Source organism: Candoia aspera, chromosome 1, assembly GCF_035149785.1.
Source record: "Candoia aspera isolate rCanAsp1 chromosome 1, rCanAsp1.hap2, whole genome shotgun sequence".
NCBI classification, from domain to species: Eukaryota; Metazoa; Chordata; class Lepidosauria; order Squamata; family Boidae; genus Candoia; species Candoia aspera.
The window spans coordinates 230304503-230324556 of NC_086153.1; the positions used below are offsets into that span (position 1 = coordinate 230304503).

The 20054-nt window shown below is 39.1% G+C and overlaps 1 protein-coding gene across 3 annotated transcripts; it reads right to left on the bottom strand.

The window, feature by feature from the left end:
* Nucleotides 1-739: 739 nt before the first annotated feature.
* On the bottom strand, nt 740-18717 carry LOC134487323 (olfactory receptor 5AS1-like). 3 transcript variants are annotated; one of them, XM_063289056.1, is made up of 2 exons: nt 18139-18717; nt 740-1705 (listed from the first exon to the last, which is right to left on the bottom strand). In XM_063289056.1, exons 1-2 carry the CDS (start codon nt 18715-18717, stop codon nt 740-742), a joined length of 1545 nt encoding a protein of 514 aa, XP_063145126.1. The 3 variants fall into 3 exon arrangements, with proteins under 3 accessions (XP_063145126.1, XP_063145127.1, XP_063145129.1); XM_063289057.1 differs by lacking the exon at nt 18139-18717 and adding an exon at nt 7216-7316 and having other exon boundaries at nt 740-1656; XM_063289059.1 differs by lacking the exon at nt 18139-18717 and adding an exon at nt 7298-7306 and having other exon boundaries at nt 740-1672.
* Between the last annotated feature and the right edge of the window lie 1337 nt (nt 18718-20054).

The following is a 20054-nucleotide window of genomic DNA, read 5'->3' on the forward strand; positions in this document are numbered from 1 at the left end:
AGTCAAGCCACTGAACTGGAACCAAGTAACCTACAGCCAGCAGCAAAGATCAGTCACAGGTCCAACACCACTTTTCTCTCAGTTTTAGCTTTAGATTCCTCCGGAATCTTCTTCCAGAGTGACCTGTTGTTCATCAGAGATTAACCAGTCAAGGGAATTTATGAGTATGGATTTACTTTTAAGTAGATCTGCTATTCCCAAGGAATCTTTCCTTACCTTTTTCTTTTTTGTTGTGCTGTGTGAACTGATTCAAGCTGTTCATAACATTAGAATATATTATAAAAATATATTTTAAAAAACACAATTGAATATTCTAGTATTTCTCAGCTCTCTGTGTTTTGTATTTGTGTTTTCAGCCTCAAGACTCACAATCTAATCTGAGCTTGATTGGTAATGGTCTTGGGGCTGAGCCTACATGGTCTTTCTTGAGGGCTCCTTGTCAAGGCCCATAACCAGGGACATGAGGAGAAAACAGACTTGGCAGAAGCCACGCATTTCATCATTCTTTTAAAAATGCTTTCTAACTAACAGCCAAGAAGGAACAAATTTATCACTGAAAAAATGTCATTCTTTTACTTTAATTGAAAAGCATGAAACACTACTACTGTACATAATAACATCATAGAGAAGGGGGCTTTTGGGCATAATCTGCCACAAAGTATGAATTTGCATTAGTATTTTGACTTGCTATATTGATGTTCTGATGTCCACTTTCCACTCCTTTTCTCTTTACATGCCATCATGAATGACAGGAAACATTTCTTCCCAATGTTTTCTTCCAGGCATCCTTCACTTCACTGTTCCTCAGGCTATAGATGAAGGGGTTCATCATGGGAAACACCACAGTATAAAAAACTGAGATTATTTTATCAGTGTCTAGGGCATAACTGGAAGTAGGTCGTAGATAAGTGAAAAGGAGGGTGCCATAGAAAAGGGCAACAGCAATTAAGTGGGAGCTGCAAGTTGAAAATGCTTTCTGGCGGCCTTTATTGGTAGGAATTTTCAAAATGGTGTAAAGGATAGAGAAATAGGAGACGAAGATGAACAAGAAAGTGCTCATTTGTATAAAACCACACAGGGAGAAAAGGAGCATCTCATTTACGTGGGTGCTGGAACAGGAGAGAGCTAAGAGTGGAGGGATGTCACAGAAGAAATGATTGATGACATTTGATCCACAGAAGGAGATGTGAAAAGTAAAACAAGTATGCACCAATGAGGTCATGCTGCTAATCAGATAAGAACCTGTTACCAAAGAGATGCACACTTTGTGAGACATATGGACAGGGTAGAGTAGCGGGTTACAAATGGCCATGTAGCGGTCATATGCCATGGCAGCCAGAAGAAGGCACTCAGCATCTGCAAAGGAAGCAAACAGATACATTTGAGCAATGCACCCTGCGAATGAAATAGCCTTCTTCTCTTTTAAGAAATTGACCAGCATCTTGGGAGCAATGGTGGAAGAATAACTAATATCTAAGAAAGCCAAATTGCTGAGGAAAAAGTACATTGGACTGTATAAACTGGGGCAGATCCAGGTTAATAATATAATACCAATGTTCCCCACCAAAGTGGCCACATAGATGGCTAAAAAGAGGACAAAGAGGCCTGTATTGATCTCTTGACGATCGGTGAAGCCAAGGAGAAGGAACTCGTGCACTGTTGTGTGGTTCCACTTGGCCATTTTGCTCAGTCTTGTTTTCCTTGCCTCAGGATCTGAAATCAAGGAGAGATATGAACTATGGGGACAAGGACGAATACTTGGTTTTCAAAAAGTGCTTCCTCTCTCCCCCAGAAAGTAGAAGAGGAATATTCTCATCGGTCATCTCTGATATTTTATAAACAAAATGCTGAAAATCAATAAGCCGGGAAACCAGTGACCAAGGAAACCTGGCATTTGTCTGAGTTTGCATTTTCTTTGAAGAAATATGTTCTGAATGTAATTCTGCATGTATTCAGAGATGTTTTTGCATGTATGTTTGGCTGATGTGCCAGATGTGTATTCTCTAGAAGAAGGCCAATGTAGCTAACTTCACACAAGTTTTGACCCTAGCCAGGCTGATCTATGCACTGTTGGACTGCCTTTTATATTGATTGATTGGTTGGTTGGTGGGCTTATTTGTTTATAACTCCCATTTCTAAAGCTGCCCAATTTCTTGACACTTCTGAGTGGCATACAAATGGAAAACCAAAGAAATAGAACACCATGAGACAATGGAAAAGGAAGACAGTTGTCCTATAATGTCCTGCTTAGACATTATAACTAGCAAGAAATACTGTAGCTAGACAGTGGCCACCTATCTGTCTTTAGAAGCCTGAATGGTTTAGAACGGGAGATATTAAAAGAAAGAAAAACACCACAGACCTGCTTTCTTTTTTCCAACTGAACCCGAAAAGTGTGTGAGTACCGAGGACAATTATGTTTGCACTATTCTGCTTTTAGTTTTTTGAAACCAGGAGCTGTCTACTTTGGATGCTTTCTTTGACATTCAATGCATTTTTGTACTTTTCTTTTTACTATATTAATTATTTTAGGTTTTCATTGCTTGTTTTTGTATTATTATGGTTATATTTCTGTTATGATTATTTTATTAGAGTTTCTGTTTGGATGTCAGTCATCTGAAGTCTCTGGATTTGAGTGGGATATAAATGTTAATAAACAAAGAAATAAATAAAAAATACAGGAGATAACTCAGAAGAGAAATAGCATATAATTTCATGCCAGAATACTGTTTACTAACGTTAGTATTAGTAATTAGTGTTAGTGTTACCTTTGCTTGAGAGGATGGATATTACTGGTGACAGGAAAGGAATTTGCATGTTCTCATAATTATTGTATCTGATTTAGGGAGGGACAGACCTCTCAGTGTCTGATTTTCCCAACCTTAAATTCATGTACTGCCATTGCTGTTTTCTTTTGCAATTTTTGTTTTACAAATATGAAAGTTCAGAAACATGTTTGTGTGATTTCCCCCCCTCTAGTATACTTATTTTTGCTTACTTCTTTTCTACTACATGCATTTTTTTCAGTCATTTATCACACTTAACAGAAAGGATGGTGATCCTTAATTTGAATTCATTAACTCCTAAAGTATGAGGGAGGGAGGGAGGGAGGGAGGAAGGAGGATGATCAGTTTCCATTCAAATGTGTCAGCATATCTAAAACAGATCTCCTATTTAAAGGTAAATTGCTTAGGAAAAACCTAGCCTTCCTTTCAGATAAATATAGTACCCCTAATATAATATATTCTGATGCTTTATTGTTACAAATATATACATCTCTGTGCACTCTTCTCTATTTTCCTCTTTTATTTATGCTGACTTTTGCTTGGAAAACAGTGTTGCAAAAGCAAGAAAAATGAAAATGTTGAAACTCAATGGCATTTTGGTGTGGAAATTGGTTCACGATGTTTGATTTAAGTAAGTGCACATTAAATGCATGTCCAATCAATTTCCCCTTCTCCCAATGCCTAATTCTATTATTGCGTATCTTCCAGAATTGAGCCATGCCATTAAAATAGCATAGCATTAAATACTTAATGAAATTATGCAGATAATATTATTCCATAAAGATTGCTTCACTTACAGTGATAAAGACTACTTCTATTTTGTTCCCCAAAGCTCAAAACATTTGCCTCCATATTATTATTATTATTACTACTACTACTACTATTTCAATTTGTATCCTGCCTTTCTGTCCAGAGTATACAAGTCAGCTAACCATAAAAACCCAACCAAATGCCAGTCTTTGTTGTCCCCAGAAGGACTAAGTCATCAACAACCTTTCTCAAGGAACCTCATCACTAATTCCTGCTATATCACTGCCCGTAATATAGTTAAGAGCACCATTTTCAGATCAGTTTCTGCTCTAATGGTTTTTATTTCTTATGACTTACCATGGAAACAGGGTGGAAATATCTGATGCCTTGTTACAAAAACTGCTGCTTTTAAAGGTTTTTAATTCATCACTCTGCCATCAGAGACCAGGATCCCTAGGGTACCTTAAAGCAGTTTAAGTGAGAAATGATTGTTAAATGTGCAGATCAATTAAAATATGCTTTAGGGGGGACTTCCAGTGGGAACATGGCAGACTGAACAGCTGTGCCCGTGGGCTCAGCAGGCAGAACTGACAATGCGGAAGTTTTTTTGGGCTCAGGCAGGTTTTTCTTGAAGCCCAGAAGTGTTTTTCTGGAAAAAGGAAAACACCTGGAATCACCCCATCTGTCCTCCAAATGGCTGCTTCCAGCCAGAAGATCGCAAACAGCATTTGTGCTCGACTGGGAAGAGCAGCTGGGAGGCTGGGTTGTCACCATTTTCCAAGCCACACTGTGGCCTTAAAGGGACACTAAGACCAGCCACCCCATTTCTAAATTACCCAATTTGTATCTTTTAAATACGCATACCCTAAGAGAGGCTTTCTACAGCAAGGAGAAGCGGGTTCTCTTGGTGCTTATCATTATTTTTGGGATCAATTTTTTAAAAAAAAATCTTTTAAAGTTTTGGACTTTGTTTTCCATCCAAATATTAAGGAGGATTAAGAGTAAATAATTGTCTACCTGTTATTATTTTTGTACTAAATTTGAAGATATTAGCATTTTTCTACACGTTGAATCGGCTGTTTTGAACTTTCAGATTTCTGCTTCTACTTTCCCTGGAAAGTAGGTAATCTGCATATCTCACTTTTGCTTATATAAACATATTCCAGAATTCTTTCATATCTTCGACTTTCACTGGTTAAGCTCCTAGGGGGTGCCATAATCTACTGCTTGAGACATGGAGGATTTTAAACAGACTTTCTCTGACTTCCACCGAGATTTTAAACAGATTCTTTCTGATTCCTACCAAGTTTTTATGCAAGGCATTCAGGACATTATGAAGAATATGAGGTCTAAAATGTGTCATCTGGTTTGGGATGTCATGGATGAAACTGAGGAATTTAACAGGGACAGAAATGTCTCTTTGACTTCTGTTGAAATGCTGGATGAAGATCAGATAGTTGAGTTGAAGAAATTAAAGGGAGAGATTGAGTTGCAAGCCATAAGTGAAATTGATCTTCTGATGGCATGCCATGGAAAAGAAGGGGTTATTATGTATGGGAGGTCTCCTGAAGAGAAGTCAGAGTTTTTGAGGGGGGCAGTTGGGCTGTTTGATTTTTTTAAAGAAAAAAGCTCTGTGCCTATTTTGGGGATATGTAAATTCTCTGGTTTATTTTGAAGTGGGATAAGGGTTTAAGAATATTTATCTGGATTGCTTTTAGGGTTTGGTGGACTTCATTTATCTTAAACTATTTGGATTAAGATTATTAAGGTATAATAAAAAATAATACATGTCTGGTTTGGGGTTTAAGATGATTAAGATTATTAAAATTATTGTATTATAAAGTATAATGACAGACAATGTATATGTTTTTTAGTTTGATCTTTATTATAGTAGACAGGAATGTGTAGAATAGTAGTAAGAAGGAAATAATTAAATAAATGTTATCTTTGGGGGGACGTTGATTAGGAGATATGTATGTATGTATGTATTCTTTTAATATAAGGGGAGGGAGCAACTGTATTTAGTGATTTTTATAATGTGCCAATGGAATGATTTATAGAAATAATGTGATTTTGGTTTAATATAGAGTAAGGGATTGATTATGGAAAATTGTTGTATATCCTTGCTGTTAAAAGTCAGAAGCCACCTCTTTTTGTAATTTTAAAAAATTGTCTCTTGTGTTTCCACACTTTTTAAGGTTTTTTTCCTTGTATTTTTTTTCTTTTTCTGTAGCTTTTATCTTCCTTGAAACTTAGTAAAATTCTTATTAAAAATATGCTTTAGGGGCAAAACTTAGGAATTGTATACTTTGTAAAACTTGCAGTTACTTTTACATTTTTATTTTTCCAGAGGCATTGTGCATATCTATATTCTCATAACAACTAAGACCAGCATAAGTTTTTACTTGATTTTTACTAATGTTAAAAACAATATTGTCAAAAAAAAAATTCACAAATATATGGAGAAAAATTTGGGCTCAGGCTGGGATGCATATACTCAGACACATTAGGCCAGTGTTTCTCAACCTGAACAACTTTAAGATGTGTGGACTTCAACCCCCAGAATTTCCTAGCCAACATGACTGACTAGGGAATTCTGGGAGTTGAAGTCCATGCATCTTAAAGTTGTCAAGGTTGAGAAACACTGCATTTGCAAAACTTTGGAAATTTGATTCATTTGGAAGAAGATTCACTTGAAATGTACACACCCCTGAGTTAAATGATCAAATTCAATCTCTGAATCATTTTAACTTTCAAGTCCAGAAACATCCACAGGAGGGCATGTGGGGTCAGACTGATGCAAGCAATACTGTGATGTTGTAACACAACCTTCACCCCCTTTTTCCAAGCCTCTGCAAGGGAGCGAGCTTTTCCTGTGTTGGCATCCCATTGATGGAATGCCCTCCCCAGAGATGCTCAGCTGAAGCCCACATTAGACCATGAAGACCCCTTCATTTTCCCACACTCTTCCATCATACCTTAATTGCATTTTAATTTGTACTGTTTTAGATTCTGATGGCTCTCCTCCTAGTTTGTATGGTGTCTTTGTTTTGTATTTTATTGAAGTTGTTGTATTGAATTTCATTTTTTAGATAGTTTTCTTCTAAATTGTAGAGAACTCTGGCTCTTGGGCAGCTTAAGAATTTCAATAAATAAATAAGTATGTTGCAATGTTGGACACACACACACACACTTGTGAGGCACTTCTGTGACACTGCTTGTGGATGCTGCTAGTCAATTCTAATCAGATGCCTCCAAATCTCTTTGGCAGGATTTGTTCAAGAAAAAAAAATGAATACCTTGAACATGTAGCTGGAGGTAAAGGCAGTTTTAGTTACTTGGGAGAATGTAAGAATAGTTTCTCTCTTCTCTTTCTTATTTAAAATATCATAGAATCCAAAAGTGATTTATATACATTTCTTGGACAGACAGATGTAAGAGAATCACAGTCACAAAAGGAGCAACCTACTAGAAAACAAAAGGTGCCTGATAGGATTAGGATGCTTCCTCCTTCAGCAGTGAAGGTGCTAGAGGCATTGTTGCTCTCGGGAAATTGATACTGATTGATTGAGAGATTATGTGCCATCAAGTTGGTGTCAACTCATTGTGACTATGTAGATCAATTTTCTCCAGGACAATCTGTCCCTAACCTGGTCCTTCAGGTCTTCCAACAGCGCACCCATCGCCACTGTAACTGAGTCCATCCACCTTGCTGCTGGTCATCCTCCTCTTCTCTTTCCTTCCACCTTTCCCAGCATTACAGCCTTTGTCAGAGAGCTGGGTCTTCACAAAATGGGTCCAAAGTTGGATAATTTGACCCTGTTCATTTGTGCCTTGAGGGCTTCCACCCTGGGCTTCCAAGAGCACAATCATTATCACTACAACTGACTCCATCTACCCTGCTGGTTGTCCTCTTCTATTCTTTCCTTCCACTTTTTCCAGAGAGAAAATTTGTCTAATGTAACCAGAGTAGGATAATCTGAGCCTGGTCATTTGAGCCTGGTCAAATGAGAACACTGGGTTAATTTGTCCAATGATCCATTTGTTTGTCTTCTTGGCTGTCCATGGTACTCTCATGAGTTTTCTACAACACCAAAGTTCAAAAGCATCAATTCTATTTCTATCCTGCTTCTTCAAAGTCCAATTTTCACTTCCATAGAGTGTCACAGAAAAAAACATTGCCTGCATTATTCTGGTCTTTGTAGAGGTAGGCATATCATGGCAAACTTCAGGCAAAAGCAATTTTTTAAAAAGTTGGGAAATGAGTGGATTTCAATGAATTCAATGGACTTTTTAGTGGTTTCTGGCTTTACAGAGTCCATGTGTGGACAAAGGGTGGAGTGGGATGGTTAGGCAATGTCAGATGATAGGTAGATAATGTCAGAGTGCTGGAAAGCATTTGGCCCAAGAGATCAGAAAAATCACACACCAGGCATTTCTATAAAAATAAATGTATTTACAGAAAGCACAAAAACATATTTTACAAGCTGTGCATTCACACGTGCTCAGAGAGGACTGGGAAGAGAGGCTGTGTATAGAAAAGGAAACAAACTAAAACAAGTCCAGGCAGGTTCCTACCCCAGGCAATGCAGCTTTTAACACCCAAACTGAGGACAATTAAGTTCGACCTCTTCACCCTGCCGATACTTAAGGAAGTACTCAATTACCATGGTAACCTAGTGGCTTGGTCCGAGCAAAAACAAAGAAATGCCTGTTAATGGTTTTCCTACTAACAGATTAAGGTACTATTGTCTCTAATCATTTTGGCCGGGTGCAGAGGTTGAATTCAACTGCCCCCTTTTCGAATGTTAATTATTGCACCTGGGGGGAGGAATCTGCCCGGACTTGTCCAGTCCCTCTTTCTCTTGTCTGCCGGCATGTAGTCATCCAGGCTTGCTCTCAATGAGAGCTAAGTCCTTTAAATATGTTTTGTTTTCATTTTGCTTTCTGTAAATAAATTATTTTTATAGAAATGCCTGGTGTGTGACTTTTCTGATCTCTCCTGGGCCAAAGGCTTTCCCAGCTATCTGCCAACAATGCCAACACTCCCCTTTGTTTTGCTAAGGAGTTGTCATGAGTAAGGATGGCGAGCAGGGGGCTCCCATCCAGACTGTCAAGCGCATGCGTAGTACTGATGAATTGTTCAGCCATTCAAAGAGACACAGATTGGGACTGCCTTAACCCTTGGGGGTTATATGTCTGGGTTTTTCCCATGCTTCTTCAGTTTGTTAGGATTCCTGTTAAGTACTAGCAATAAATATTAGAGACCAGTTCATTGTCTCAGTGTGTTTCCTGGTTGTTAGGACAGGAGTAAGACGCAAACCAATTTTCTTTGTCAACTCTGTATGTCTTGGTAGAGCAAGAGGTTTGGTTAAAATATCAGCAATCATGTCTTTTGATTCACAATATTTTAACATTATTTCCCCTTTGGCTATCATGTCTTTGATATATTGATATCTAATATCGATATGTTTTGTCCTATTCTTGCAGGCTTCAGATTTTGCCATTGCAATGCAAGCTTGATTATCCTCATAAACAGTTATAGGCTGGTTCACTTCCATGCCTATGTCTTTTAACAACTGTTTAAACCATACAACCTCGTTACAGATTTGTGCTAGAGAATAAAACTCTGCTTCTGCAGTGGAAAGAGCAACAAGTGTTTGCTTTCTAGAATGGCAGCCTAAGCTTGACCCAGCAAATTGAATTAAAATCCCAGAAGTGGATTTCCTGTCACTGACATCTGCTCCCCAGTCAGAATCGGCAAAAGCCTACAATTTCTCTGTTCCACAGGCATTTAGCTTCAGGCAATAATTCTTTGTTCCTTGCAAATACCATATTAACTTCTTCAGTGCTGCTTTTCCAGTAGATCTAGGCTTCTCTGCCTGTCTACTTAAAATGGCCACAGAATTTGAGATATCTGGGCGAGAGTGATTTGCAATATACAGTAAACTTCCAATTGCAGATCTATATTTCTCTGCCTCAGTTAAATGAGTTTCTCCTATTCCTTTCTGAAAATCTGGTATCATAGGAGTAGAGACTGGCTTACAGTCTTGCATGTTAAAATCCTCTAGGAGCTTTTGAATTTTACTACATTGGCTGAACAGAAAGCTACCATCCTTCTCCCTGTGTATTTCCAAGGCTAGGTAATTTGTTACTGTTCCAAGGCTTTTTAATGTGAAATGGCTTTTCATGCAGGCTTCAAAATCAAGCCTTTGTTTTTCTGTTGGTGTGAACAGCAGCAAATCATCAACATAAATGCACAGATACATACAGCCTTGTTTGTCTTTCTTCACATATACACATGGATCTGCTTTTCCTTTTTCGAAACCAAAATTCTGCAGTTTGTCATCTAGTTTTTGGCTCTAGGATCTAGCAGCCCCTTTTAATCCATAGATTGATTTTTGCAGTTCACAGACCAGATTCTCCCCTTTTTCATAGCCAGGGGGTTGCTGCATGTATAATTTGTGGTCTACATCACCATAGAGAAATGCAGTTTGAATGTCTTAGTGGTGAACTGACATTTCTTTGAGTGCAACAATTTTTAACAGTAATCTAATTGATTCACCTTTAGTAACTGGTGCAAAAGTCTTGTCAAAGTCTAAATCTTTCCTTTGAGTGAACCCTTTTGCAACTAACCTTGCTTTATATTTTTGGATTTTGCCATCAGCATCCCTTTTCAGTTTGAAAACCCACCTACAACCTAGACAGCGTTCATTGGGAGGTAGATTTACCAGTTTCCATGTTTTATTTTCTTTCAAGGATGCTAACTCCTGTTGCATGGCAGAATGCCAGTTTTGTGCAATCTCAGGTGGTAAAGCATTCACTTGTTCTAAAGACTCAGGTTCTGTGAATATGTGAAAAGCCTTTACTGTTTCAGCCTGAAAACGTGATGGAGGAACACCTTTATTACTTCTCTGAGACCTGCGAGGTAATGCAGAGCTTAAATTTTGACTCCTATCACTTTCCTGAGAAGCATCTGTCTCATCAGACAGATCTTCAGTTTGCTTTTCTGGCTTAATGTCCTCATCAGGCAAAAGATCACCATCAGCAAGTCCTTGCTGTTCTCTTGTGGTGGTCAGATCAACTGGAGAGCTAGAATTTAATCTCCCCCAGTTTTGCTCAGCAAAAGAAGTGCTTTGCTAATTATTAATTTCTCTCCCACTATGAACCTGTAGCTCCTCTGGCTTTGTTCATAGCCAACAAAGATGGCTTTCTTTGTTGTGGGGCCTCCTTTCCTTCTCTGCTGTTTTGGAATGTGAACCCATGCAGTGCTACCAAACACTCTAAGGTGGTTTACCTTTGGTTTCACACCATAAAACAAATGGAATGGAGTGTCCTGAATCACAGAGTTATACAGTCTGTTTTGTACATAACAGGCAGTGGACATCCCTTCTGCCCAAAATCTGAACAATAACCTGGAATCTTTAAGCATGCATTCCATTGCATTTTGCAAGGTTCTGCCCTTTCTTTCAGCAACACCATTTCGCTGAGGGGTGTAAGGGTTAGAAAGAATTTGTTCTATCCCCTTGTCTGCTAGGAACCTTTTGAATTTGTGAGAAAGGTACTCTCCTCCTCTATCACATTGGAGTGCAGATACAGGCTTTGGGAATTTTCCATTTGCCCATGTCACAAAACATTTAAATTTCTCAAATGCCTCATCTTTATGTTTTAAGATGTAGATAGATGTGTATCTTGAGAAATCATCAATGATGGTCATTGCATATCTTGCTTGTCCAAGACCTGGAGCAAAAGGACCAATAATGTCAGAGTGTACAGTTTCCAAAGGTCTAGTTGTAACTCTGTCACTGTGCTTACTCACAGGAGCTTTTAGTGTTTTGCATTCTTTGCAAACTACACAGTCTAAGTATTTATCACAGGGTTTTATCTTTAGGTCAGCACACAGCTGTGGCATTTGTGCTATATACTTGAAATTAGCATGACCAAATCTCCTGTGCATCAGGTGTACACATGATGTGTTGCCCATTGCAGCCTTGCAGCTTGGCTTCCTTGCATTTTGCACAATGTACAAGGAGTCTTTTAACATACCAGTAGCACACAATTTCCCATTTTTACGTATCTCACAACCATTTTTCGTAAATGTTATGACATGCCCTGTTGCAGCTAATTGTGCCACAGATAAAAGGTTTGATTGTAAATTTGGCACATACAACACACCTTTCACAGTTTCTCCCAAGCAGGATAAATACAAGTCACCTTGTCCCATAATCTTGGTCAGAGACTCATCAGCCAAAGATACACTTTGTCTTTCAGTTTTAGACAGTGACACAAAAGAGCTTTTACAATTACATAAATGACAACTGGCCCCAGAATCTAACACCCATACATCAGAATTACCCTTCCCAGCAACCTGTGCAACTTGGGTTGTCTGAAGAGCCTTCTTCTATGTTGCCCTTGTGTTCTTCTTCTCTGTCTTTCTACTCTTGGGTCTCAAGGCACAGTCTTTTTGCAAATGTCCAGATGAACCACAGGTGAAGAATCGCTGGCTGGCTAGTTCTGTAGCCTCAGCTTCATTTCCCTTTGCTTTCTGGTGCTGCAGCTTTCCAGAAGAGATGGGGGGGGATCTTTCCTCTCTCTTCTCCCATTCAGCGAGTAAGCGCTGTGTAACATACAATGGGGTGAGTTCTGTTTCAGGCATAACCTCCAGGGTACAAATCAGCGTGTCCCACATTTCATTCCATGAGGACAGCAGCATATATGATTTTGTGAGTGGTGTCAATTCCATTCCTCTCTCCTGCAACTCAACAAACAGCTGCTGAATATAATGCAGGTGCTCAGGAAGGCTATCTCCTTCTGCTAGGTAGGTTTTGTACAGTTTTTTTGTCAGGGTAACTTTACTCCCTGCTGTTGCCTTTACATACAAGTCTCTCAAAGTGTCCCAAAGCTGCTTTGCAGACTGGATGCCTCTCACATGCACTAGCTGATTGTCCTCAACTCCCAGGATAATGGTGGCTCTAGCCCACTCATCCTGTCTAAGCCATTCAGCACTGGGATTTTGGGGGGTTTGCTCACCAATTGGCAGCCAAAGATTCTCTCTGCGAAGATACATTTCCATCTTCAGGGCCCAATTCAAATAGTTGATCTCTGATAGGTGCTCAAGGGGCATCACTGAGGGCTGGGAGGCAGCCATGGCTTCTTCCTTCTTTTGCAAGTCACCTCAACTGGCTTCTTTGTCCTGCAGACCAGCAGTGGCTGGAAAATCTCCAGGCGGCTCCAAAGAAAATCTTCACAGGTCTTTGCTACCTGCCTTTAAAAATGTGCATGAGGTGTGCAGCTGCTCTCTCTGCTCTCTCTGGGGGTTCACTGGGTTGCTTACTGGTCCCATAACCTGTCAGAGTGCTGGAAAGTGTTTGGCCCAAGAGATCAGAAAAATCACACACCAGGCATTTCTATAAAAATAAATGTATTTACAGAAAGCACAAAAACATATTTTACAAGCTGTGCATTCACACGTGCTCAGAGAGGACTGGGAAGAGAGGCTGTGTATAGAAAAGGAAACAAACTAAAACAAGTCCAGGCAGGTTCCTACCCCAGGCAATGCAGCTTTTAACACCCAAACTGAGGACAATTAAGTTCGACCTCTTCACCTTGCCGATACTTAAGGAAGTACTCAATTACCATGGTAACCTAGTGGCTTGGTCCGAGCAAAAACAAAGAAATGCCAACAGATAATACATAGATAGATACATGATAGACTTTTGACTCCTAGAGACTGCCTGAACAAGTCCCTGCATTTCTTGGCAAGATTTCAGAAGTGGGATGCCCTTTCCTGCTTCCTAGGACTGAGAGAGAGTGACTGGCCCCCAGGTTACCCAGCTGGCTTTGTGCCTAAGACAGGACTAGAACTCATGGTCTCCCGGTTTCTAGCCTGATGCCTTAACCACTACACCACACTCGCTCTCTAGACAATGTGATAGGCTCCCTGATATTGAGTTGCTACCTAAGGCCAGGTCAACAGGCCAGCCAGCAAAGAAAAACAATTGGTCAGAAGAAGAAGGACTCTGAACTTTAGGAAGGGCTTCATTTTTTAAGATAAAGTTGAATCCTTTCTTCACTGGGTGTGCTGCATACTTTCTCCCCAGGTTCTTTGATAGGTGTTTTGTAAAAAGATATGCTGTCCTTTCCATATCTCTTTTATCTCTGCCATAAAGGAGTTTCATGAAGGATATTTGTAAAAATTATTGCAGTATGACTCTCTAAACTATCTGGCTGAAATGATTACCTTTGTTATTTTCATCCATTTTGCAATCAATCAATCAAGTAAGCAAACAAGCAAGCAAGCAGCTGAAGATTTGTTATTTTTTTTATTATGATAGCTTATGGTTGATTTATTTATTTACTTTAGTCTCAAATAGGAAATTAGTTCAGATGAAATCTTGTTCCTTCAGATTATGAACTCAAATTGAACCTCACATCTTCAAGCAAGAACTTGGTTGACTCATACAACCATGACTACAGGTCTATATGCATAAACAGACATCATGAATGTGTAAAATGGTGCTGCTGCTTCAGGGGAGTGCTTCACCACCACATGTCAATGTTCTCTGCCTCAGCAAAGTGCTTCATCTTAATCAGCTGAAGTGTTCCACTTTGCCAAAGCATGGAGATGGGACCAATTTGCCTCAATAGGCCTCCTAGTTTTGATTTGACCAACAGGGGGTCAGAGAGACGACTGAAGGGGTCTGATTGCACAGCTAAGTGTACAGTTGTGGGTACCATCTTTCCAGAAGGATTGACAGGTTAGAAAAGATTCAGAGGAGGGCAATGAAGATGATAGAGAAACTTGAGCCCATGTCCTATGAAGGTAGGCTGGAGAAAAGAACCTGAAGGTTGAGGGGAGATATGAAAGCCATGTTCAGGTATATGAAGGGAAGCTATAGGGAAGAAGCAATAATGGGTATATTTTGCAGCTCCCTAACCTGCATTTAAATTGAAGGAAAAACTTCCTGATAATGAATAGTCTCCCTACAGAGATTGTGCAGAATCCACTCTGGAGATTTTTAAGAGGCTGGACAGCCATCTCTCATGGATGGTTTAATTGGTTTTCTTGTACATTACAGAAGGTTGGACTAGGTGATCCTTGTGGATCCTTCCAACCCTACATTTCTATAATTCTAAAGAATAAATGTGTTTCAAGAACATATTTGTCAACCAATGAATCCAGTATTTCCCCTCCTTCTTTTTCACTCCCAGGCATTTGTACAAGCACATAATTCATGATAATAATAAACAGATTTAGGGCAGAATTCTTATAAGAGATTTTTAAGTTAGGACAGACTGGATTGGAGCTGTTTGTCTTGTCTCATGTGGATAAAACTATCCCAAATTGTCTTCACTTGCCTGAATTTGGGGTTCACTCTGAGTCAGAGCACAATTCTAATAAAGAGGTTGAATACCAGTGTTGGTTGGTAATCATGGGAGATGTAGTCCTACATATCTGAAGGGTCCCAGGTGATCTGCCCTCTTGTTCTGATCTATCCTGGTGGGTATGAAATATCTGGCACTCTTCATTCTCAACTGAATGAAGAAAGGACAACTGCTTGCTCATGAAGGAACTGGGCATGAACAGCATCCTCAATGTTCAAGCAGGTAGAGGATTGTCCCCATGGAATCTCTGGGGCATGTATTGCAGCACTGTAATACACCTGCCCCAGAGGGCATAACTCATGACTGGATTATAAAAAATAAAAAAAGGAGTATTGTGTCATTTATCATCGTTAAAAATGGGTAAAAAGGAACTGACCATATCCCATCTACAGTAGGAGGAATTCTCTGAAGAAAAAAAAAAAAGATCTCAGACTGAGTTTTATGACTTAGCAGGTGCAAGTTCAGCTCAAGAGGTTTATATGTAGTATATCTTAGGACTCTCTTTGTCTAGTTCCTTCAATAAAGAAGATATTGAAACCAATTTTTTACAATAAAGAAGTTTAGCCTGGGAATTTCTCAGGATCAAGAGATTTAGCATGAAGTATGAACAAATTAGATTTTAGAAATAGAAAAAAAAAAGTTTGGTAGCAGCTGACAATCTGGAAATTGTTTCTTGGTTGATGCCAATAATGCTGCAAAACAACCTGAAACAAACTTGACATGGAATAACTATGTCCAGGAGAGGGTTCTTCGATATACTTCTGGGATGCAGCAACTATTTGAATGTTTTGTTAACAAGAGCATGCAGATCAGTAAAAATCTGGACTTATTAAAGTTACATTTAAATTTGTCAGGAGGTAGGAGGCCCTGATGAGGAGTCATCAGGGATGGGGTGAATTTATTGTTCTGTGTTTGGAAGTCAGCTTTGCCTTCATCCTCACAGGATGAATTCTCAGCACAATTCCATTCCTTGGCATTGCAGCAAGCACAATTCAGATTGTGTCTCCAGATCCTGGATACATCCTGTTTTAGTCTTCTGACTGAATAGATGGAGCCTTCAAATGCTCTCTTCTCCCAGAAGCCCATCTTGTCTTTTCTGTTTGGACTTGACTTCCCATGCTAGCCTCAAATAGCTATAGAAGAGACAGGATCATTGTTGGAAGCTCTTCTGGCTATACATGTGAAGTTTCCTGAGAGTGGAATCTGACCTAGGCAATGATTAGCAAATCAGGTTGTAGAACTATAACAGAAAAGAGGAGAGTTATTTACAGGAAACGCCTTACAGGTATAGACAAAGCCCACTACATTCTACCAGAAGAGTCTCGGGCCTAGGAAGAAAGGCAGAAGGAAGTGAACTCAGATTTCCAATCTCATAGAAAAAAGCAGGAAAAGTGACAGGCCAAGAGGGGACAAACAGTAAATACACAACACTCTGTTGACCTTGTGGTCACCAGGTCATGAGTCAGTGTCATTGGATTCACATCTCCAACAATCTTTTTATTTTCTATATTACGGGAACATTTGGCTCATTAGTTTTTTAAAAAAATTATTTTATTTTCTATCCCGCCTTTATTATTTTTATAAATAACTCAAGGCAGGGAACATACCTCATACTCCTTCCTCCTCCTGTTTTCCCCACAACAACCACCCTGTGAGGTGAGTTGGGCTGAAAGAGAGGGACTGGCTCAAGGTCACCCAGCTGGCTTTCATGCCTAAGGCAGGACTAGAAGTCCCAGTCTCCTGGTTTCAAGCCTGGTGCCTTAACCACTTTTTAAAACACATCTTCAAAAATCAATTTAAGAATATGCATCCTCTTTCATACCATATGTAATTTTTCTAGCATACAAAGCTTCTGCACACAGCTTTCACTAACTGACATAGCTGTTAATGTAAATTCTTCAAGGAAATCTTCTAATACAAATTTCCCTGATGTTATTCTTGAGATAGACTTTTCAAATATACTTTTTCAAGAATTATTTTTTTTTACCTCCAACCCCCACCCACTATTAGTTCTTGCTTACAACTTCCAAATTTATTATTCACAAAGATACTATATATGTGTAATATGGATGGATGGATGGATGGATGCATGGAGAAAGAGAGAGGAGGGATAGGTTTTGCAAACTGGTTCCCATAGCAATCTATGAAAGAATGCTTTTACATCAGTTTTTGTAAATGGCCCCTAGATTCAGTAATACTAGAGACCTTTGGTTTTTTGAAAATATGAAGCTTTGACAAATAAACTGTGACCATGCTCAAAACAAAAATTCTATCATATCTGTGAGTTTGAAAGACAATGAGTTTTGTACAATGTAATTTTTTTTAGATTTTTAAAATTATTTTTATAAATCACTCAAGGTGGAAAACATACCTAATATTCCTTCCTCCTCCTATTTTCCCCACAACAACCCTGTGAGCTGAGTTGGGCTGAGGGAGAGTGACAGGCCCAAAGTCACCAACTGACATATGACTTGAGGTGTGGTACTATTAGACTTCTCTCCTGATTCCATGGTGAAGCTTAATGATGGCCACACAAAATAAAACAAACAAGGAAGGCTAAAATAGTTCTGTGTCATTCTACCATACTCTTTGAAATGAAAAATTATTTTGAAGGATGGCCTCTAGCCTCAGAAATGTTCCTCATCCCTGATTTAAGTCACAACATTGTAATGTCTTGAAAGAGAACATTGCTTTAATTCAGCTTAATCCAGGTTTTTGAAGATAATAAATAGCTGTGTGAACATTCAAAGGTCTGGTTTAATACAAAATTTTAATATTCCACAGAATCAGGAGACAGTGCTTGGCACTTTATTGAACTGAATCCACATTCACTGCACTCTGCAGATAAATATCTTTATCTTAAACATGAAACGTTCTTATTCACTGCTCTTATCAGGGCACCCTTTACCTCCTTGTTCCTCAGGCTATAGATCAAGGGATTTAGCATGGGAATGAGGAACGCATACAGTACAGCCATAATTTTATGCTGACTCTCAGAATAGTTTGAACTGGGTTGCAAATAAACAAACAAACCTGTTCCATAAAACATGATAAGAGCAGCCCGATGGGAGAGGCAGGTAGAAATGGCTTTTTGCTGACCTCCCAGTGAGTTAACCTTCAGCACTGTTGAAAAGATGCACATGTAGGAGCCGAGAATAATTAGAAAAGTTACCAAAATAATGATTCCAGCACCAATGAAACCACATATTTTAGCCACAGAGGTGTCTGAGCATGACAGCTTAAGGAGTGGGGGGAGATCACAGAAGAAGTGGTTGATTTCATTGGACTGGCAGAAAGATAAAGTACCTATTAGGGTGGTATGAATTATGGAGTTCAGGAATCCAGCTGTGAAGGCTCCTCCTGCCATTTTGAGGCATTGGGCATGGGACATGAGGGAAGGGTACAGCAAAGGATTGCAGATGGCCACATAACGGTCATATGCCATCAGCCCCAAAAGAATGCACTCTGTACTGGCAAAAGCAAGAAAGAAGTACATTTGGATGAAGCATCCTGTGAAGGAAATGGTTTTCCTTCTTGACAGGAAAATTGCCAAAACCTTGGGGATGATGGTGGAAGAATAGCAAAAATCTATGAAAGCCAAGTTGCTGAGGAAAAAGTACATGGGTGTATGAAGCTGAGGGTCCATTCTGATCAGCAAAATCATGCCCAAGTTACCCACTATTGTGATAACATAGATCATTAGGAAAAATATGAAAAGAGGAGCTGTCATTTCTGGCTGTTCTGAAAATCCAAGGAGGATGAATTCAGACACTGAAGAGCGATTTTGTCCAGACATCTCTGTGGCTCAATTTATCCTGTCTCATTTGTGATTATGGGTCTCCATGCATGTTAAAAGTCATAAGCAATAATGTCAAAAGCCTAGCTGTGGAATAATTCTTTCAACTTGTAGAACCCATACTTTTATTCCTCTTTTATTTCCAACCTGAAAAATATAATGTAAAATAAATCTCAACATAAGGTTTAAAGAGATTATAAATAAAAATCTACATATTCTGATGTGCCTATGGAGTCTGAAGTTTCATCTGAATGACAAAATGACTGTCACAACATCACAATGCAAACTGTGCCCATGTCATGTCATGTCATATCATGTTGCTACATGAGTGCAAAGCGTCAGACCTCATATTGCAATATCCTGATACTCATTTCACGATACACCCCCCATGGATGTGCACTACAACTTTACAGTATTCTATAGTGTTCTAATATAACTTTAACTTGTATTCTAAGCATGTGCTTGTTTTGTTTTCAGTGGTATAGTTTGAGAATACTGCAGAATGCCCTAACAATTTGGTATCTGATGCAGCAAAGCTATCCAGAGAATTGTATAGTTGTTGTGTCTGTTCTACTAATCAACAAAAGACACAAGAGCTGCAAGCATATATTTTTTGTTACTGGCTTTACTGAAACTTTCAGAAGAACTAATTCCAGTGAGATTGCAAGAATTACAACATATAGAGGCATCTCTGATAACTGAATAACTGTGTAAGATCACTGGTGTGTTTTAATCAGTCAGTGATAGCAATAGCTCAATACAGTAGTCTGATTACATGTCAGAAAAAGCCAGGGGAAAAGTTTGATCAGAACACATTAAAAATGCATATTGAGTTATAGGAATTATTTTTGCAACTGTGTTTATCCCCAGAAAGAACATACCGTTTCTCTTAGCTCCAAGGGATATGACATTCCAGGAACTAAATGACTACATTGGTTTGGATCCCCGTGCAACAAGGAAATTTGTGATGCTTATATGCATTTTTTAAACATCTGAGTTTATTGATCAATAGCATTGATATCTGATCATTTGTGAGGAACAGCTGAAATGCTCCAAAAGAGAACCAAAGTTAACCGATTTGACAAATTACGCTAGTGTTTCTTTTGTTCCTTTGCAGTTACTTCTCATATATTCAGAAAAAAATATACCCCAAGTGGTCCTCTGCTTCAGAATGGCCTCAGGGCAGCAGTACTAATAGCTCTACTGCTGGATGTAGACATGCTGAGACCTGAAGCTATGGGAAGATGTAGAGGTTATGTCTGGCAAGTGCTAAGAGAGAATAAGAGGGCCAGTTTGGTGCAGTGGTGAAGGCACCAGGCTAGAAACCAGGAGACCCT

Coding starts and splice junctions, on each gene's coding strand:
- LOC134487323 (XM_063289056.1), bottom strand. CDS start 18,717: ATGTCTGGACAAAATCGCTCTTCAGTGTCTGAATTCATCCTCCTTGGA. Junction 1,706..18,138: donor TGTCATGCTCAGACACCTCT/GTGGCTAAAATA, acceptor TCAGATCCTGAG/GCAAGGAAAACAAGACTGAG.